General features: G+C 35.9%; 1 protein-coding gene across 1 annotated transcript in view; it reads right to left on the reverse strand.

The window, feature by feature from the left end:
- ARMC10 (armadillo repeat containing 10) overlaps positions 1-20,305 on the reverse strand; it is a 37,421-nt gene that overhangs the window by 7,643 nt on the left and 9,473 nt on the right. The window contains exons 2-4 of the mRNA XM_074194000.1: positions 15,562-15,707; positions 12,139-12,273; positions 9,515-9,691 (exon numbers count right to left, since the gene is read on the reverse strand). Of these exons, the coding sequence (XP_074050101.1) occupies positions 9,515-9,691; positions 12,139-12,273; positions 15,562-15,707 (458 nt within the window). The remainder of the gene's footprint in view (positions 1-9,514; positions 9,692-12,138; positions 12,274-15,561; positions 15,708-20,305) is intronic.

Below are 20,305 nucleotides of genomic sequence, written 5' to 3' on the forward strand. Positions count from 1 at the left end.
TTTTTCTTTTTAAATACACATTCATAAGATTCATTTTAAAAAAATTTGAGTCCCAAACTCTTCCTCCAGTCACTCCCCTACCCAATGAAAAAGTAAGCAATGTATCCAGTAACGACATTTTATTAGTAATTAGGTACCTAATTATTGTTAGCTTTTATTGCCAAGCTATACTCTAATGATCCTATAAATTTAGAAAACGATCACAAAAATTATCAGTACTCAAGAAGTAGGCAGGATTTTAATTATATAATCTTTGACTTTAATTCAGCTGTTTGGGCATCTAGACTAAATAATTCTATTTTTTGTTTTGTTTTGTAGTAGGCTATTTGTATGAAACCTTTTGTAACTACTTTTCAAAATGCTATAACTTGAATTTTCAAACAAGTCAGAGATCTCACTGCTAAGCATATATCCTAAGGAACTCAAAGACGTGAAGAAAGGTTTAATACACACCAAAATAATAAAACAACATACTTTGTTTTAGTAAAGAACAGGAAACAAAGTAGATACCACATTGATTAGGGAATGGTTTAGCACATTGTGGTACATGAATGCAATAGAATTTTACCATGCCCTAAGAAATGATAATGCAGGGAGGCATAGGAAGTCATAAACTGCTGGCAAAGAAAAAAAAGAATCAAGAAAACAATAAATATAATAACAACAATGCTTATGGGAAGAATTATAAAAAGAGCCTAAACATGCTATAATTATAATGATCAAGCTTGGCTAGAGGGAAGAGATAAGAGAATGTATCATTCTTCCTTTTTTCCAGAAATAAGGGATGATAGATGTGGAGCACTGTCTGTTTCATCAGACTAAATTTGTTAATTTGGTTAGTTTTGCTCAACAGCAGGGTTCCCCCCCCCCCCCGTTTCTTTTTATTGTTTGTTCTAAGGGATGGTTCTCTGGGTAAGGATTGGGGGAGAGAAACATGGGGACATAATGTTGATATAAAAACCATAGTTATCAGCAAATTTCTTGTTTACAGAACCTAAATATCAGCTTTGTCACTTCTTATATATCTCTGGAAGAAGCATAAAAATATTCAAATGAGATGTTCCTTTAAAACAAATCCCACTAAACTTACCTATTTAAATGTTACTTGAAACTACAGAAATATGGGAGCTGGGAGAGACTACTGTGTCATGAGAAAATGATAATATGTTATGGATTGGAACAATAGACAATCTGTTTATAATAGGCTGAAAGTGAGTGGCAGTCTTTCTCCTTTTGAAATTGTGAATGTTTAAGGAGAGATGGAAAGAGAATTCTTTTTAGAAACCTTTCTCAGGCACAATCCTCTAGAAATGACCTAAGTGCCTGCTGCTAACATATTTAAATATTTGTTTCAGAAAATAAATGTTTTTTACATCTAGTTTATAAAATATGAAAATGAGCAGTTTTGTTTTTTTAAGAAAAAACTATAGATTTATTATCATGTATCATATTTGACAACTCTTTATTATATTCGACTGCTATACTACAACACTGTAGAAAATGAGTTTTTTTTTTAAATTACTCCTATGTATGGGGGTTTAAAGATTAGGGTTTCTTCTATCACCAATGCACAAATTAACTAACCAAAGCAAGATTGTCATAATGAAGAATTCTTGATTTGTAGTCAGCAGACCTTAGTTTGAGTTCTTGCTCTGTTACCTACTCCCTGCTTGACTTTGAGAAGTACTACCACAACTTGAGGCCTTGATTTCCTCTTCTGTAAAATAAGGGAGTTGGGCTAGATAATCTCTGGTCAACTCAAGAATTAAATCTATGAGCCTAAAACCAACTTAGGGAGAATATTTGATCAGGGAGGCATCAAGTGATATGATCATGGATCACCTTAGGTAATATATAGTTCAAAAAACTGGCATAACTGTACGATAGAGAAGAGATAGCCATAAATAGTGCCAAAGTCTTGTGCCAAAGTCACAAGTGAAGATAATTCATGACACAGTGGAAAGGAAAATGGTCTGAGAGTCAAGAGAGCTGAATTACAGTCCCATGTTTGATTTATTTTGTCATCTTGGCCTTTTCCTGTAATGGCTAAATGAAAGGGTTGGTGGTTGGTGCTAGATGGCACAGTGGATAGAGCACTAGCATTGGATTCAGGAGGATGGGAGTTCAAGTCTGGTCTCAGAACTTGACTCTAAATAGCTGTTTGACCTTGGGCAAGTCAATTAACTCTGAGTGCCTCACATCCAGGGCCATCTCCAGTCATCCTGATCCATATCTGGCCACTGGACCCATATGGTTCTGGAGGAGAAAGTGAGGCTGGTGACTAAGAACAGCACCTCCTCACTCAAATCCAATTCATCAGCTTGTCATGGCATCACTTCCCTGAAGTCATGGTCTTCTTTGAAAAAGGAGGACAAACATTATTTACATTATTATTACTATTATTTATTATAAAGGCGGCTAGGTGGTGCAGTGGATAAAGCACCAGCCCTGGAGTCAGGAGTACCTGGGTTCAAATCTGGTCTCAGATACTTAATAATTGCCTAGCTGTGTGGCCTTGGGCAAGCCACTTAACCCCATTTGCCTTGCAAAACCTAAAAATAAAAAATAAAAAAATAAATGAAAGGGTTAAAAAGGATGGTCTGTAAGGTCCCTCTTGGCTCTACCATTCAAGAAATACTGCCATCTTAGTTTGAAGCTGCACTGCCACCCACTTTTAGGTTCCTGGGTGGGTTCTTGACTGACAAAAAAAGTACCATCTTATGATAACAGGAATATGGTTATTTTAAGCTTAATTTTATTTTTTTTGTATACATCACATTATTTCTATACTAATGATGGTAACATGGGCTACAAGTAAGGCCTTTATTATCCAAAGAGGAAACAGTATTTTAGGTTCAATGGGGAAAGTTTACCCAACATCTAGTGGTTGTTTGCTCCACAAATAGGTATCCAACTCAGCTGGTGCTAATGGAAGAAGTTGTATTTATTCCAAGAGGTCATTTGCAAATTAGCTATCTGAAAATCAGAACTTTTATTTTTCCCCTGCAGAAATGTTAGAAAATGTGGTTAGGTTCCAAAATAGACCTTACAAGTCAATTCCATGCCTTACTGTGGCACTGCTACAGTAAGACAATGTCAGTAGAGTATAAATTTTAGCAGGAATGCTGGAAGGTTTCATCCTGGCAACAGCCTATGTCTACCTAACTACATTTGGAGAAGCTCATTACCAGAAGATTGGCAAATAAGGAATGAATTCTTTTGGCAAATGGCTCCTGGCAGAAGTAAATTTGCAATGAAAGTAGAAAGAAATATTGTACTATCAACTTTGACTTTCAAAATCACAAAATGTTTTGAAACAGCTACACAATGATCTCTCTTTGGCCTAACTGGCCAAATGGAAGAATTAGGAAGATCTCACTGGGAACCATGTCCATTCCTTAATTTCCCCAAACCTAGTATTAGAACCCAAGAAGGGGGGGGAGGTAGACACAGAAAGGGAAGCCTCCAAAGAGAAAGGGGCATGACAGAAAGACAAAATAGCCCCAGAGGTATTGTCCTGGTATGAAGAAAGGGGAGAGACTGGGGGTAAAGGGATGAATCTCAGTACTTAGTGAGGCAGCTATATGAGTCAAGCAGCTGAGCAGATAGGTAGAGCCAAAGCAGAAGGCAAAATAATGTGAGAGGGAGAAGAGAAGGAGGATCAAGGATTGAGAAAGAGAAGGGATTTAAGAGATCTTTTGGTCCGAGAGCAGCATTCAAACCTGGGCCCAGAAAGAGCTTCCCAAAAAGCCTCTGCACGTGACAGGGAACCACCCAAGATGTAAAGAGGAAGGGGAACAGGAGTCAGCTGGAATGCCAGCAGGAAGGAAAGATAAAGGGAGGGGATTCTCAAAGATTTGAAGTAACTAAAGAGACGGTCAGGCTATTATATCACCAACAGGGAGGGAAAACAAAGGGACAAAAGCTAAGAGGCAGCAATAATGATAAGGAATAAGAAGAATGTTAGGGAAGGTAAACTAGTGGTATGGCCAGGTTAGTGTGGCTATTCTCATCTGTGACATGTGTAAGAAAGTCATGAACTACCTTGTACTTTAGATCTTAGTTCCATTGAAGCATGGGTTCATCTATGGAAAGCATTAAGAATGTTTTTTGATAACAATCTGATCTCATTGAAGAGCTGGAAATATCAAAGAGGTGACCTCAGAGGCCATCGGGCTTCAAACTACATCTGAAAAATGAAATCCTTTTACAACATAACCGAAAGGTGACTATCATGTCCTGCTCTACTTCTCTTCTTTTTTCTTTAGGCTAAAAATTCTCAGTTCCTTTAACTATTTCTATTCTTTTTTTTAACATTTTATTTTTTCCCAATAATATGAAAAAAACAATTTTAGCACTTTTTTTCAAATTTTGAGTTCCAAATTCTTTTTCTCCCTTTCCTCTCCTCCTCATTCAAAAGACAAGCAATTTAACATGGTTTACATATGTGTAGTCATATAAAACATATTTCCATGTAAGTCACACTCTGAAGAAAAATACAGACCAAAAAAAAAAACAAAACCCCAAGAAAAATAAAGGAAAAAAAGTATCTTTGGGGTGGCTAGGTGGCACAGTGGATAGAGCATGGGCCCTGGAGTCAGGAGTACCTGAGTTCAAATCCAGCCTCACACACTTAATAATTACCTAGCTGTGTGGGCTTGCCTTGCAAAAAAAAAAACAAAAAAAAAGTATCTTTGATATGTATTCAGACTCCACCAGTTCTTTCTCTGGAGATGAATAGCACCTTTTATCTAAATCCTTCAGCTTTGCCTTGAATCACTGTATTGATGAAAATGGGTGATTTAAGCCCAGTAGATAATTATATAGTTAGTTGTTACTGTGTACAGTGTTCTTTTGGTTCTGCTGACTTCACTGCATCAATTAAGTCTTTTCATGTTTTTCTGAGAGCATTCAACTTGTTGTTTCTTGTACAACTTGCTTAGCTCTCCACAAGGATTTGGGAGAATGTAAGAACAAAATACTAAACCCTTGGCAGACACATTCATAAGCAAATATACAGAATAAGTAGCACAGTTTGTTAATCTTTCAGTTGTACTTTGGATTGACTGTACTTTGTCTTATAGGAAGAGGGGATAGGAGACAGCAAACCTAGAGGAGGCAGATCAGTTTTAGTTCACTCCGTTTTTCCTCAAACATATTAAAGAGTCTGCACAGGGAATTATAAGGGATAGAAATCAGTAAGACATGGTCCTGGTCTTCCAAGATTTATGAACTACTTGGAGAGATAAGATTAGATACATTTGAAAAATTTACTCAATTTTTAAAATAATTCTTTCTTCCCTCTTTCAACCTACGAAGGTTACAAAGTAATTTCCTGAAACAGTTTCTACTATATCACTCCCATGCTCAGAATTATTTATTACCTCTCCACCATCAAAGAATGAGATTCAAATTTCCTAAATTAAGGTCTTTCGTAATCTGGCTCCCACTTAACAATTACCAGTTTATCTTATGATTGATTCACTCTCATTCACACTATGTTTTAGTCAAAGTGTTATTGACTTTTTCTTTTCCCTGGTCTGTTCTGTACTCTTCAACTTCCCCCAAGTCTCCAATATCCTCCCTGTTTATCTTTACCTGTTCCACTCTCAGGGACTAAATTTTTTTTTTAATATTTATTCTCATTTTGTACAAATGTTTTTTTTACACATTAATAAAATTTTCTTGTTTAAGAGTAAACAATACCCCCCCCAGACTCGTTTGAGCGATAAAGGGGAGAGGAAAAAAAATTAAAATAAAAAATAATAGTAATAATTGTAGGTATGGCCAGGTGGCTCAGTGGATGGAACAACAGCCCTGGAGACAGGAGCACCCGAGCCCACATCCGGCCCTTTACACCCAACAATCACCCAACCGTGTGACATGCAAGCCAACCCCACTGCCCTGCAAAAACAAAAAAAAAGAAAAAAGAAAAAAACCCAAAATAAAATAGAATAGTAATAATAGTAGGGGTGGCTGGGTGGCAGACAGAGCACTGGCCCTTGAGCCAGGAGCACCCGGGTCCAAATCTGGCCTCAGACACCCAAGGATCACTCTGCTATGTGGCCCTAGGCAGGCCACCCAGCCCCATTTGCCTTGCACCCCCCCCCCCCCAAATAATAATAATAATGAAAAATGTGCTTCAGTCTTTGTTCCAACACCACCAACTTTGTCACGGGTGGATCACATTCTTTATGATAAGTCCATCACAAAAGTTACTTCCATATTTTTCCAACGTTGCCATTGCTGATCGCAACTCCCTCCTTTCTTATTTCTCCACTACCATGTACTCTATTTTCTCTCTCCTTTCACTATGACTCTGCTGTAGGGTCGCTGAGTGGCGCAGCAGACAGATCCCTGGTCCTGGGGCCAAGAAGCCCTGAGCCCCCATACCACCCCTTAGGCCCAGCATCCACCTGGCCCTATGGTCCCGGACAGGCCATCCAATCCCAGCCCCTTGCAAGAAGTAAAAAAGAAAATGTGTTATATTTGACTACTCTCCCCCCATGGTCCATCCTCTCCTCCATCACTCACATACCCCCCTTCCCCCTGTCCCCCCACCTTACTCCACATGTCTATACCCTATTGAGTATATATGCTGTTGCCTCTCCTAGCCATGTCTGATGAGAGCAAAGATTCCCTCATTCCCCCTTGCCTTCCCCCCTTCCATATCATTACAATAGCTCATTGCAATAAAGAAAAATCTTATATGAAATATCTTGGCCCATTCCCCCTCTCCTTTTTTTTCTACCATTACATTTCCCTTTTTACTATTGACTCCATTTTTACACCATATTTTATCTTCAAATTCAGCTTTCTCCTGTGCTTCATCTATAAAATCTCCTTCTACCTGCTCTGTTAACTGAGAAGGTTCATATGAGTATTATCAGTGTCATTTTTCTATACAGGAATACATGCAGTTCATCATCATCAAGTCCCTCATATTTTCCCCTTCTCCTCCAATCTCTATGCTTCACTTGAGTCCTGTATCTGAAGATCAAACTTTCTGTTCAGCTCTGGCCATTCCAAAAAGAACATTTGAAATTCCCCTGGTTCATTGAAAGTCCATCTTTTTCCCTGGAAGAGGACATTCATTTTTGCTGGGTAGTTGATTTTTGGTTGCATTCCAAGCTCTTTTGCCTTCCAGTATATAATATTCCAAGCCCTATGAGCTTCCAATGTAGTTGCTGCTAAGTCCTGTGTGATCCTGACTGCAGCTCCATGATATTTGAACTATGTCCTTCTGGCTGCTTGTAATATTTTCTCTTTGACTTGGGAGTTCTGGAACTTGGCTATAATATTCCTAGGGGTTTTTTGGGATCTCTTTCTTGGGGGGATGGGTGGATTCTCTCCATTTCTATTTTGCCCTCTGCTTCTAGGATATCAGGGCAATTTTCCTGTAGTAATTCTTTGAAAATGATGTCAAAGCTCTTTTCCTGATCATGACTTTCAGGTATTCCAATAATTTTCAAATTATCTTTCCTAAGTCTGTTTTTCATATCAGTTTTTTTTCAATGAGATGTTTCATATTTTCTTCTAATTTTTCATTTTTTTGGTTTTGAAGTATTGAGTCCTGATTTCTCATAAATTCATCAGTCTCCCTGAATTCTATTCTTTGTCTGAAAGATTTGTTCTCCTCAGAGAGTTTTCTTATCTCTTTTTCCATCTGGCCAATTTTGCCTTTTAAAGCATTCTTCTCCTCCATAACTTTTTGAACTGTTTTATCCATTTAACCTAAGCTGGTTTTTAGCATGCTATTTTCTTTAGCATTTTTTTGGATTTCCTTGACTAGGCTGCTGACTTCATTTTCATGTTTTTCCTGCATCTCTCTCATTTCTTTTCCCAATTGTTCTTCTAACTCCCTCATTTGATTTTCAAAGTCTTTTTTGAGCTCTGTCATAGCCTGAGCCCAATTTCTGTTTTTCTTGGAGTCTTTAGATGCAGGAGCTTGTGCTTCCTCATCTTCAGACTGAGTGTTTTGATCCTTCTTGGGCTCATATGCAAAATATTTCTCAATGGTGTTCCTCTTGTTTCTTTGCTTACTCATTTTCTCAGCCTGAGCCTGTTTTTGGGGTGCTTGCTGAGCTTTTGGGACACGCCCACAAAGGTCTCAGTGTGTGAGGCTCTGTCCTCCCTCCTGGTCTGTGAATGACCATAAGCGCTCCCCTCTGCCACAGGGCTGATGTGGGGGGGGCCCTGCTGTTCTATTGGGGGGTCTAGACTGGGATCAGGATCTGAATGTGTTCAGAGCCCCAGAGTCTTGTTCCAGGGGCAGAGGACAGAGCTCTGCAGTTTCTCTTCACTCCCCTCCCTCAGCTCAATGGGCTCATGCCCTGGGGCCTCCTGCTTACCTGCTCTGCCTGCTTCTGTTTCCTGGATCTGGAATGCAATGGCCATGCTGCTCTCTGTGTGCCCTGAGGGCTGGGCTTCACGTGCTCGCTCTGGCAGAGGTCACCTGCTCTTCCCCCAATTTGTGTCCGGTGCTCCCCGGGGTGTAGCTCAGGAAACTCCCCCGCTGCTGTGAGCCATGGCTCCAGCACCCTGGGGATGCGTCCGGGAGGCTGAAGTTCTTTCGCTCTGGTGGGCCACCCCTCTGGTGGGCTACCCCTCCATCCCTGGGGAGCAGAGCCTTTCTGCTCTTTTCCAGGTTACCTTGAGTAGGAGAACTGCCTCAGTGCGTCCCTCTGTGGGTTCTGTCTCTTGAAAATTTAGTTAAAGTCCTTAGTTTTGAAGATTTATGAGAGTGCCTAAGACACCATCTGCTCTTGTCTCCATCTTGGCTTTGCCCTCCCTTTTAACTATTTCTTAAAAAGCTTCAATTCAAGGTCTATTTTTATTTTGGTTGCTCTTCAGTTTTTCAGTATCTTTTTACAAATAATATTCCTAATACAGTCTGGCCAGGGTAGCATGTTGGATCTATCATCTCTTTATTCCTTCATATTTTGCTTTTCTTAATTCAGCCTAAGAATTAGCATTCTTGAGTATTTTATCAGACAGCTGACTCATAGTCAATCTTCATGCCACTAAAAACCCCACATCTCGAACTGTGCTTACTCCAACTTGAATAGTGAAGTCAATTTTTTTTAAGTCAAGTGTAAAATTTCACAGTTATCTCTAATAATTTATATCTTATTTGATTTGATGTTAAGTATGCCAATCAGGATCTTTTTGAATCCTAATTTTATCATTCAGGATTTTTAATTTCTCCCAAATTTGTGCCATTTTCTTTTCTGATTAGAATGCCATCTCCATCTTTGTCCAAGTTAAGAATAAAAAAGGCAGAGGGTCAATCATGGATCCCTGGGGTGTTGCACTGAGGAGCTATCATTCAACCAGTTCTGCATCTACTTCAGTATATTACCATACAGCCATATATCTACATTTTACTCAAAAAAGAACAATGCATGTATAAAACTTTCATCTGGACCAGTGAAACCAACAATGTACAGATAAGGAAATAAAATCTCAATTAAGATAATAAGAAGAGGTTGATTTTAAAAATAGAGTTTCATACCTTGATGTTTTCATTTCCCACAGATAACAAATCAAAGAGGTCTGAAATTGAATTGGCAATTAAGTGCTGATAGTCATTAGTGACAGTCATATTTGTTAACAATCTCAGGCCAGCCAACTGTACATCTGAATTCAAGGGAGAAGAGATGGTCTCCTCACAGATTTGGTTGATATATACCTGGAGAAAAGAAAAAATGAGAACAATGGAACCTGAGAAATACTACTGATTTCATTCAGAATGAAATAGAATCATTCTCAAATGCTTCAGTAAAGGAAGACGCTTTCTGCATAATAGGCCCTCCTTACTGAGTGGAGTACCTTAAGGGAAGCATCCTGAAAGCCTTGTTTTGGTAAACAAGAAAATGGCCAAAACAAGGAAACCTTCTCTACAAGGTTAGCTTTTGCAGAGATAAAAGGAGGAAAAACCAAGTATTGTTTTAGTTCATTCAGTTATGTGGGATTAGCAACAACAATAACAAAAAAAACAGCTCTAGGGTCAATCAAATTTTCAGAAAGAATACAAAATTATTAGGACAATTTGCTCTATTCTATAAACAACTGTCCCAGAGTGAACTTAAAAGTCAAACTTCCTATAGTTAAAAAAGAAAACTGTAACTAATTTTTCTGTGCTTTACATACAGATCCAGTCTAAAACATTTTTATAAAAGATATTAACAAGCTGGAAAGTATCCAAAGGAAGCAAATCAAGACAGCAAAGGGTCTGAATCTATGGAAGTTATAGTTATATTGGGAAGATCTATCTTTCATAAGACTTAGAGTAGGAGGGCAGCTAGGTGGCACAGTGGATAGAGCACTGGCCCTGGAGTTAGAAGGACGTGAGTTCAAATTTGGCCTCAGACACTTATTAATTACCTAGCTGTGTGATCTTGGGCAAGTTACTTAACCTCATTGCCTTGGGGGGAAAAAAAGACAAAGTAGAATCAAGAGAAATCTCCAATGTATTTAAAGGACACTGAAAGACTAAAAGATCCCATTCAAGGAGGTCAAAGACAGAAACAAATATTCTATATATATAACAAAATGCTCATGGCTTCTTTTCTTGTAGCAATGATCTGGAAATAATGTAGAATGAACTATCTGAGATTTGCTAGACAAATCAATGAACACAAAAGTTTATTATGCAAATTCAAAAGAAATACTGGAAAATTCATGTAAACTGATGCTGAATGAAGTAAGCACAATTAGGAAAAGAATATATACAATGACAACAATATAAATGAAAAGAATAATAAAGGTGAACATTATATATTTATGAAAATCTTGGTCATAGAAGGGAGATGAGTAAAGACATCTGTGTTTTATTAGACATGGTCAGTATTTAAGTTCTGCTTAATGAATTTTTGCCCCTTTGTTGCAAAGGAAGACTCATGGTGGAGAAGGCTAGGGGCATATTTGGAAATGACAGTTATGTGAAAACAAAAGGTATAAATATGCTCTTTTTTCTACTAGAAGGCAAAAGAATAAAGAATTTTCAATGGAGAAAGGCCACAAATCTAAATCTAGAAGGGACTTAATAAGTTCTCTTGTCTAAACCCCCTCCTTTAACAAATAAGTGAACTGGGGTCTGGAAGGTTTGAGCTCAGGGTTTCTTAGTCTCAATTGTTTGTTCTTTTTACAGGAAGAGAGGACAGCAAGGAGCAGGGATATTGCAGACAGGCAGGTTTCAGGTCGATAGAAGGAAAACCATTCTAACAGAGCTGGCCAAAGCTAAAATAGATTATCTTTCAGAAGACAATAAATTCTCCACTGATGGAATTGTCAAGCAAAGCCTTGTTGAGGGCATTTATGTTCAAGTATGAGTTAAATCAGATAACCTCTGAGGTAATTTTAAATATTTCTATATTTGAGAAGGGATTTTGAAAATCATCCACTTCAATCTTCCCATAATTATTAAGCTTCAAAAGATATCAATAGCATAGTGTTAGGAACAGTAATAGGATCCAGGTCTCTAGTCTTGTGCTTCTGCTACATTATCAGATTGTTTTTAATACCAAAAACCTCAAGAAATTTTATTTATGGGTCCACTGATTCTATTTCATTGGTGTTCTAATACTATATCAGTTATTTTCAAAACTTCATTGCCTCTCAACCTTTATTAAAGATATATGATACATTTCTCTGGAACTCTGGAGTTCAAATACTGCTTTTAAAAGATTTCTCTCTAAATCTTGAAAAATGTGATCCATATAATTTTCATTATTTTCAAATCCCTTAATTCTCAATATTTATAAAGATCAAAATAAAGTAAACTACATATATTTTCAGTTATTATTGATTAAATAATTATACTTCCTCTTAAAGCAAATAGCTTACATCGTCTTTCTGGTGTCTTTCCCTAATCCTGGATTAGTTTCCTTTCAAACAGGCACTTCACTCTGTAATACATTTAGGAATATTCTTTTGGCTCTAAGATGATATTTGGTTCCATCCCTCTCCTGACCCATTCTCCAAAGGTCTCTTTTTGACCTCCTACAGATAAAGTACCTGATACATAGGTAAGGAAAAGTTGTATTGATTATGATTTCTCAATAAAATTACTTAATTTATTTTTATGGTCTTTAAACCTTTTATAATTAATCTTCCTTGTGTTTTAATGTCACTTACCTTAATTTCCCTCTGATTCTCAATATTCATACTTAAGTTATTTAATGAATTTAAAGCCTTCTCTTTAACTTTGGGGTTGGGATCTTTCAGTAGGTTTCCAATAACTAAGAGGCCATCCAAATTACGAATAATATCCTAAAAGGAAGAAAATTAGATTATGATTATTCATTTTCTTTTATATTTAGTTCTCCCAAGCAATTCTCCAAGACTATTAGAGGGAGTTTCCTATACCAAAGAAATCACAGGTATAGATAAAAGGAAGAATTTAAGTTATTGGGCAGTTGGAGAAGAAGCAGATAGAAGACTGGGCCTAGAGTAAGGAAGAATTGACTTCAAATTTTGTTTCACACAGGACAATATCTGTATGAAATTGGATAAGTTAATTCAACCTCAGTTTGCTACATTTTCCTCAACTATAAAATGGAGATAATAATAGAACCTATCTCCCAGAGTTGCTGTGATGATCAAAAGAAAGAATTATAAAGTGCTTTGCATAGAGTCTGGCACTATTTACATATTAGCTATTAAGTGATTGTTTTAATTCAGGCAAACAATTTTCCATAATTAGCTATAATATTCATCCTTCAAAAACAATGCAATGGAATACAAAGTCAATCTTGCACAGTTTATGGAAGGGTTTCAAAGCAATTTATAAATGTGTCTGCCACCCAGCCACCCCTACTATTAATACTATTTTATTTGGGGTCTTTTTCTTTTTTCTTTTTTTTGGTTTTTGTAGGGTAATGGGGTTGGGGTGGCTTGCATGGGGTCACATAGCTGGGTGACTGTTGGGTATCTGGGGCTGGATTTGGCCTTGGATGCTCCTGGCTCCAGGGCCAGTGCTCCATCCACTGCGCCACCTAGCCATACCTACTACTACTACTACTACTACTACTACTACTACTACTACTACTACTACTATTATTTAATTTTTTCCTCTCCCCTTGACTTTATCGCTTATGTGGGGGTCTATATTTTCTTGGGGGGGGGTATGTTTACTCTTAAACAAGAATATTTTAGTAATGTATAAAAAAACATTATTTGTACAAAATAAGAATAAATAAACAAACAAATAAATAAATAAATGGGGGAAAAATAAAAAAAATCCACAAGTACATTGGTTAGAACACTGGGCTTGGAGTCAGCAAGACTCATCTTTCTGAATTCAAATCTGACCTCAGACATTTAATAGCTGAGTGACCAATGGGCAAGTCACTTTATCTTGTTTGCCTCAGTTTCCTCTTCTGTAAAATGAGCTGGAGAAGGAAATAAACCACTTCAGTATCTTTGCCAAGAAATTCTCAAATGGGGACAAAGAGTTACATATACACACACATTCACAAAGAACTGAACACTCCTCTTTACTAAGTATTTCAATTCCTGTGCTACAAGTAAATCTGGAAAAAAGCTTGACTTATCTATAGAATTCTTGGCCTAAAATCATATTATGTACCTTTCTGGGTCCTCCAATGAAAGAAAAATAGTTACTTCAATTACTTATAAAGGGAAACTCCCCATAACTATATGCATTCCAGAATATGCCAAAATAATAGAACAAGAAAGTAGAAAAATATTTCATTCTTATTTTATAATTGAGTTCTGAGTGAATAATACAATTTATTTAACAAATAAATAACCTTTACATACATGTAGTGATGAGAACAGCAGCCAGTTTTTTGGCTTTGTTCTCTCTCACCCTAAATCTTTTTTTAAAATTTTATTTATTTAAGGCAATGGGGTTGTGACTTGCCCAAGGTCACCACAGCTAGGGAATTAATTAAGTGGCTGAGTCTAGATTTGAACTCAGGTCCTCCTGACTCCAGGGCCAGTGCAAGAATTCACTGTGCCACCTAGTTCTTCCCTCTTACCCTAAATCTCAACAGGTTAGGAATAGACTTTTTTTCTAGGGTGAGAGGGAGGAGAATTTGGTCAGGACAGATTTTTAAAAATCGACTAAAATAATGTCCATTTCTCTATTCTGGGAAATAAAGAAAAAAAGAAATATAAAATGAGAAGGAACTATTTAAAGTTAGGCCTTCTAATACTACTGGGAAGCATGCTACTTTCTGAAGCAGCTTCCAGGAGCCTTTTCATTCAAATGAATAAACCATTAGGCATTGACAGATACAACAGCGTCATAGACATATTGATCTGACCAAAGAGTTATAATCTGTGGTTGCCAGAGTAGCAGAGACTATAAATTATGTAATAGATTCTCTAATCACAGGTTTATAGATGTTGAGCTAGAAAGAACCTGAGAAGTCACCTAGCCCACTTGAATCCCGAACATACCGAGGCCCAGTAAGTTCTGTAATCCAGTCACTTAAGTACTAAATGCTTTGAATCACAAATCACAGGCTTTGAACAAAGGTCCTCTAACTCAACACTGATTGTTCTTTCCACTTGTTGCCTCCATGTGGCCAGCAGATCTTAACAGGTATTGCTTTCATTTTTCTATTCAAAGCCATATATATTTTTAAAAGATTAAATATTTCATGCAATTGAGGGATAAAAGAGAATCAATTCTGCAAAAAAGGCATATAATTTAAATGCATTAGTGAAATTAGGTGATCTGATTTCCTAATGGTCTTAGAATTACTAAATATTAACTGTAGCAAATGATTTTGGAGATGATCTGCAACTTGACATTCACCTCTCATCTCCCACTGCACAGATGAAGAAACTGAGGCCCACAGAAAGGGTTTTTATTCCTAGATTCATATTGCAGAGCACAGAAATGGTGAATTCCAAAAAGTTTTGTTTTTTAATAGGATAGTATGAAAATACAGAGAATTAATGAATATGAATATGAGCCAGGTTGAACTAACAAATATTTTGGGTCCTGTAACTTTGGGAGCCCCACAAAGCTACTTCAAGGCAACTTGAACTACATTTTAGGGGAGAAGAGAAGCCCCTTTATTAAAGTTCTTTAGATCTGCCCCATAATATATGTTGGAGTCCTGGGAAGAACTGCTTTCTTGAAGTTAGTAACTTGGTTAATGGTGATTCTCAAAGGGAAGAATGCCTCCTGTTATCAATGTAGGGGGAGCATCTTTTCTAAATTAATTCCTCCCCTTGGATCTATGGATAGATTTGGGGGGGGGGTCCAAGAACTTGAATGAGAAGAAAAATTAAATAGTTATTTTCACTATGTCTAACTGAAATTTAGCATTTCCTTTACTTACAAATTTTTTAAAAAAATTAATGATTGTGAGAAAGGGGCTATAGATTTCATAAGACTGTTAAAAGGGAACATGATACAGACATAAAAAGATTAAGAAGTCTCATTCTAGAGGCCCAATAAGGCATTGAATTTCCAATGAAATAAATAAAATATATTTTCTAAATTATCTGATTCTACTGTGGAAAAAGCAAAAAGGAAGCTTGCTTCATTACTTAAAAGAAAAAGAAGAGATTACTTACTTGATTGATTGAAAAAGCAGCACTGTTACCCAGTGTAATCAAAGCTCTTTCACGAATTAAAGGGTCCTCAGTAGACTCTAGCAAGCAAATGAGTTTTTTAAGATGTTGAGCATCCAGTAGACTAGATGATTTGGTACAATCATTCTCTATCAAGTGTATAGGAAAAAAGGAAGAAAAGGAAAAAGTCAATCAGATTTATTGGATATTCAAACTACTGATTTCTAACCACTCTTAAGACCAGGTCAACCATAAAAACACTATGAGCAACTAATATAGATTTAAGTAGAACTTTATCAACTTTATTTCCAAAATCTTAAACTCTTCTCCTTTAATTCCTTAATTCTTCTTTAATTCTTTTCAATTCAATTCCTTAATGCTCCTTCAATTTTATGTTTTTTTCCTTGATTGTTTCCCCCTTTTCTCCACTCTAGCATGTCACCAGGTAATATAAGGAATTCTTTTATCATCAATGGTTTTGACATGAATAAATTCTGACATCAGAAGTTAACTCAGGGGCAGAAATAATTATTTTTTTCAAATCATATTATTTGCATGTAGCATACTGCCTTATATGAGGCTTAATAAATATTTACTAATTGAATCATCAGTGAAGATTTACCAACTTTTAGGCTGTAGAAAACGATGGATATTAAGTTATAGTATTGGAGCAATGCGTACTTTCAGAGGTAGTCTAATGAAAAATGAAAATTCACTTTTGTCTCCTCCACATATATGTGCACACAAATACCTGGCCTTTGGGGTTCCTTCCAGCTATAAATACTATATAGATCAAATAATAAACAATTTTAAGTGCAATACACTATTCTAGGCACTCACTATATCATACTGAAACATTCTGATACCCTCTGAGGATTCCTGGGTCTTGACATCTGCTCTAGTGATGTGCCTTAGAATTTCAAACATCTTATACCTGACTCTTTCATGTGTTATCTATTCCATCTAGAATGTGAGCTTCTCAAGCACAAAGGCTTTCTAAATGTTCCTATTTGAATTTCAAGCCCTTGGCATGGTGTTTTGTACAAGAAGAGTATTTAAATGACTATTTTATTTATATATCACACATACTTATACCTATGCTTTCTTATTTAGAAGCCACTATCTGAGATCTATATGATATATCCTCGTTCTTAACTGGCATTTTGCTCAAAAATTAAAATAAGCCCCCCCAAGAAAACCTAAACCTATACCCTATACTATTAATAATCACTAAAAACAAAATTTCACAATTTCTCCCCAGGCCTATGATGTAATGCTAAAAGGTCATTAAAAATACATACCTGAATAACTACTGAGTATAGTCAAGGGAAAGATTCAAATATAGATTATGGGGCATACTTAAGAGAAAGAAAGCTTTTAGCATTTGGAAAAGCATTTCATATTTATAAGCATTTTAAAAATCTGATGATTTATTGCAATGGACATTTATTAAATGAATCCCTTTAGTCTCTAATTATTTCCACAAAACTCTATCTCAATATAGTTATGAGTACCTATGTAGAAGTTGTTGTTCAATAGCCTTTTCACAAAGGATATCCTGAAAATGTTTAAAGAATTTTAAGTAAAGCAAACATTGAAACAGATTTTAGATAGATCTAATTCACTGTCTCTCCCCTTCTAGTTGTACAGATGGAGTTTCAAAAAAGTTAACTGACTTAACAGGGGGTTAGCAGGTAATGGGGGTGGTCAACACTGTAAGGCAAAAATTACTAGATTGGAAATCTGTAGGTCAGGTCTAATTCTGGTTCTGTCTGTGTGACTATCACTTATAAAATGAGATGATTGAATTAAACCATGATCAAATAATATACATATTTTCAGGAGGAAAAAAAAGCAAAGGATTACTAGAGAATTACCCAGACTTTGAATTCTACTGTGGATTTGAATTCAGATCCTGTTCATGCTGTTTATTTTTAAATTTTTTTCCTTTCTTTTTTAAAAATTTATTTTCATCCATTTGTGTATGCATATTTCCAAGTTACAAAGATTCCCTCCACACTCCCTTCTCACCCCACTCCCCTCAGTTGGGAACGGTTAGGTTAGCATTTTACATATATATATTTTGTTAAACATATTTACAAATTAGTAGTTTTTGGCATGAGGAATTAGGATTAAGGGAAAGAGATACATAAGAGATAATTTTTATAAAGTGTTCATCAGATTTGGTAGGGGTGTTTTTTTTCCTATGTGTTTCGTTTTGTTTTTCTTCCTCTGGTTGGGGACAATATAGTCGATAATCTGTCAAATACGGCTGTCCTAGCTCTCTGGCCTGCCGAGAGGGGTTGTTCATCTCATAATGTTGATGTGTAAATCGTTCTCTTGGCTCTACTCCCTTTGCTCAACATCAGATCCCATAAATCACTTCATGCTTCACAAGAGTCTGACCATTTATTGTTTCTTATAAAACAATAATATTCCATAGTATTCATGTATTAGAACTTGTTTAGTCATTCTCCAATTGATGGACATCCCCTCAATTTCCAATTCTTTGCCACTACAAAAAGGGCTGCTATGAATATTTTGGAACAAGTAGGACTTTTCCTACTTTTTATGATTTCTTCTGGATATAGTTTTAGAATTGGAATTCCTGGATCAAAGGGTATGAACAGTTTTATTGCTCTATGGGCATAGGTCTATATTGCTCTCCAGAAAGGTTGGATCCTTTCATAACTCTGCCAGCAATGTATTGTCCCAATCTTCCCACAACTTCTCCAACATTTATCATCTTTTTCTCATTTGGGCTAATGTAATAGGTGTGAGATGATACCTCACTGTTGTTTTAATTTGCATTTCTATAATCAATAGTGATTTAGAGTAGTTTTTTCATATGATTATATATATATATGTATATATATATATAAAACTTTAATTTCATTTGAACACTGTTCATATCCTTTGACCATTTATCAATTGGGGAATGACTTGTGATCTTATAAATTTGATAAAGTTATCTATATACTTTAGAAATGAGACATCAGAATTTCTGGTTGTAAAGATTGTTTCCCAGCTTTCCATTTTTCTTCTAGTTTTGGCAACATTGATTTTATTAGTGCAAAACCTTTTTAATTTAATATAGTCAAAATCATTCATTTTGCAGTTTATAATGTGCTCTAATTCTTGTTTGGTCATAAATTTATCCCTTTTCCATAGATCAGATAGAATATTTTGGGGTCTATTAATTTATCTATGGTATTGCTATTTATGTCTAAATCCTGTACTGATTTTGACCTTATTTTGGTATATGGTGTGAGATGTGGATCTATGCCTAGTTTTTGCTACACTATTTTCCAGTCAATTTTTGTCAAATAGTGAGTTCTTATACCAGAAGCTGATTTTTGGATTTGTCAAATAGTAGATTGCTGTAGTCGTTTACTACATTTTCTTTTAAACCAATCCTAATCCACTGATCCATTTCTCTATTTCTTAACCAGTACCAGGCGGTTTTGATGATTTCTGCTTTATTTTAGATCTGGTAGAGCTACCTTCTGTTACATCCCCCCCCCCCCCCCAATTAATTCCCTTGCTATTCTTGTCCTTTTGTTGCTCCAGTTTTGTTACTATTTTTTTCTAGCACAATAATTATTTGGTAGCTTGATTGGTATGGCACTGAATAAGTAATTTAATTTGGGTAGAATTGTCATTTGAGCATTTGACATTCTTCCAATTATTTAGAACTGACTTTATTTGGGCGAGGAGAGCTTTATAGTTGTGTTTATACAATTTCTGGGTTTGTCTTGGGAGGTAGATTCTCAAGTATTTAATGTTATCTACAGTTATTTTAATTGGAATTTCTCTTTCTATCTCTTGTTCTTGAGCTTTGTTGTTCATATATAGAAATGCTGATGATTTATGTGGATTTATTTTATATCCTATTACTTTGCTGAATTTGTTAATTGTTTCGAGGAGTTTTTTAGATGATTTTCTTGGGTTCTCTAGGTATACCATCATATCATCTGCAAAGAGTGAAAGTTTTGCTTCTCATTGTGTATTCTGCTTCCTTCAATTTCTTTTTCTTCTCTTATTGCTACTGCTAGCATTTCTAATACTGTAATTGGATAGTAATGGTGATAATGGGCATCTTTGTTTCATCCCTGAATTTACTGGAAATGCTGTTTTGATTCCCATTAAATGTAATATTTGTTGATGGTTTTAGATAGCTACTATTTATTATTTTAAGGAAAGTTCCATATATTTTATTTTATCAAAGACTTTCAGCATCTACTGAGATAATCCTATGGTTTCTGTTGGTATTACTGTTGATATGTTTAATTATGTTGAATGTTTTCCTAATGTTGAACCAACCCTGCCTGCCTGGTATAAATCCAACCTGATCATGGTGTATTATCCCTGGTAATAACTTGCTGTAGTCTCATTGCTAAAATTTTATTTAAGATTTTTTGCATCAATATTCATTAGGGAGATTGTTCTATAATTTTCTTTGTCTGCTTTGGTTCTTCCTGGCACCATGTTGGTGTCATAAAAGGAGTTTAATAAAACTCCTTCCTCTCCTATTTTTTAAAATAGTTTATGTAGAATAGGAATTAATTGTTCCTTAACTATTTGGTAGAATTCACTTGTAAATCTATCTGGACCTGGAGACTTATTCTTTGGGAGTTTATCAATAGTTTCTTCAATTCCTTTTTCCTGAAATAGGGTTATTTAAGTAATTTATTTCCTTTTCTGTTAATCTGGGCAGTTTGTATTTTTTTGTAAACACTCATCCATT

Source organism: Macrotis lagotis, chromosome 7 (assembly GCF_037893015.1).
Source record: "Macrotis lagotis isolate mMagLag1 chromosome 7, bilby.v1.9.chrom.fasta, whole genome shotgun sequence".
In the NCBI taxonomy this organism is placed as follows: domain Eukaryota; kingdom Metazoa; phylum Chordata; class Mammalia; order Peramelemorphia; family Peramelidae; genus Macrotis; species Macrotis lagotis.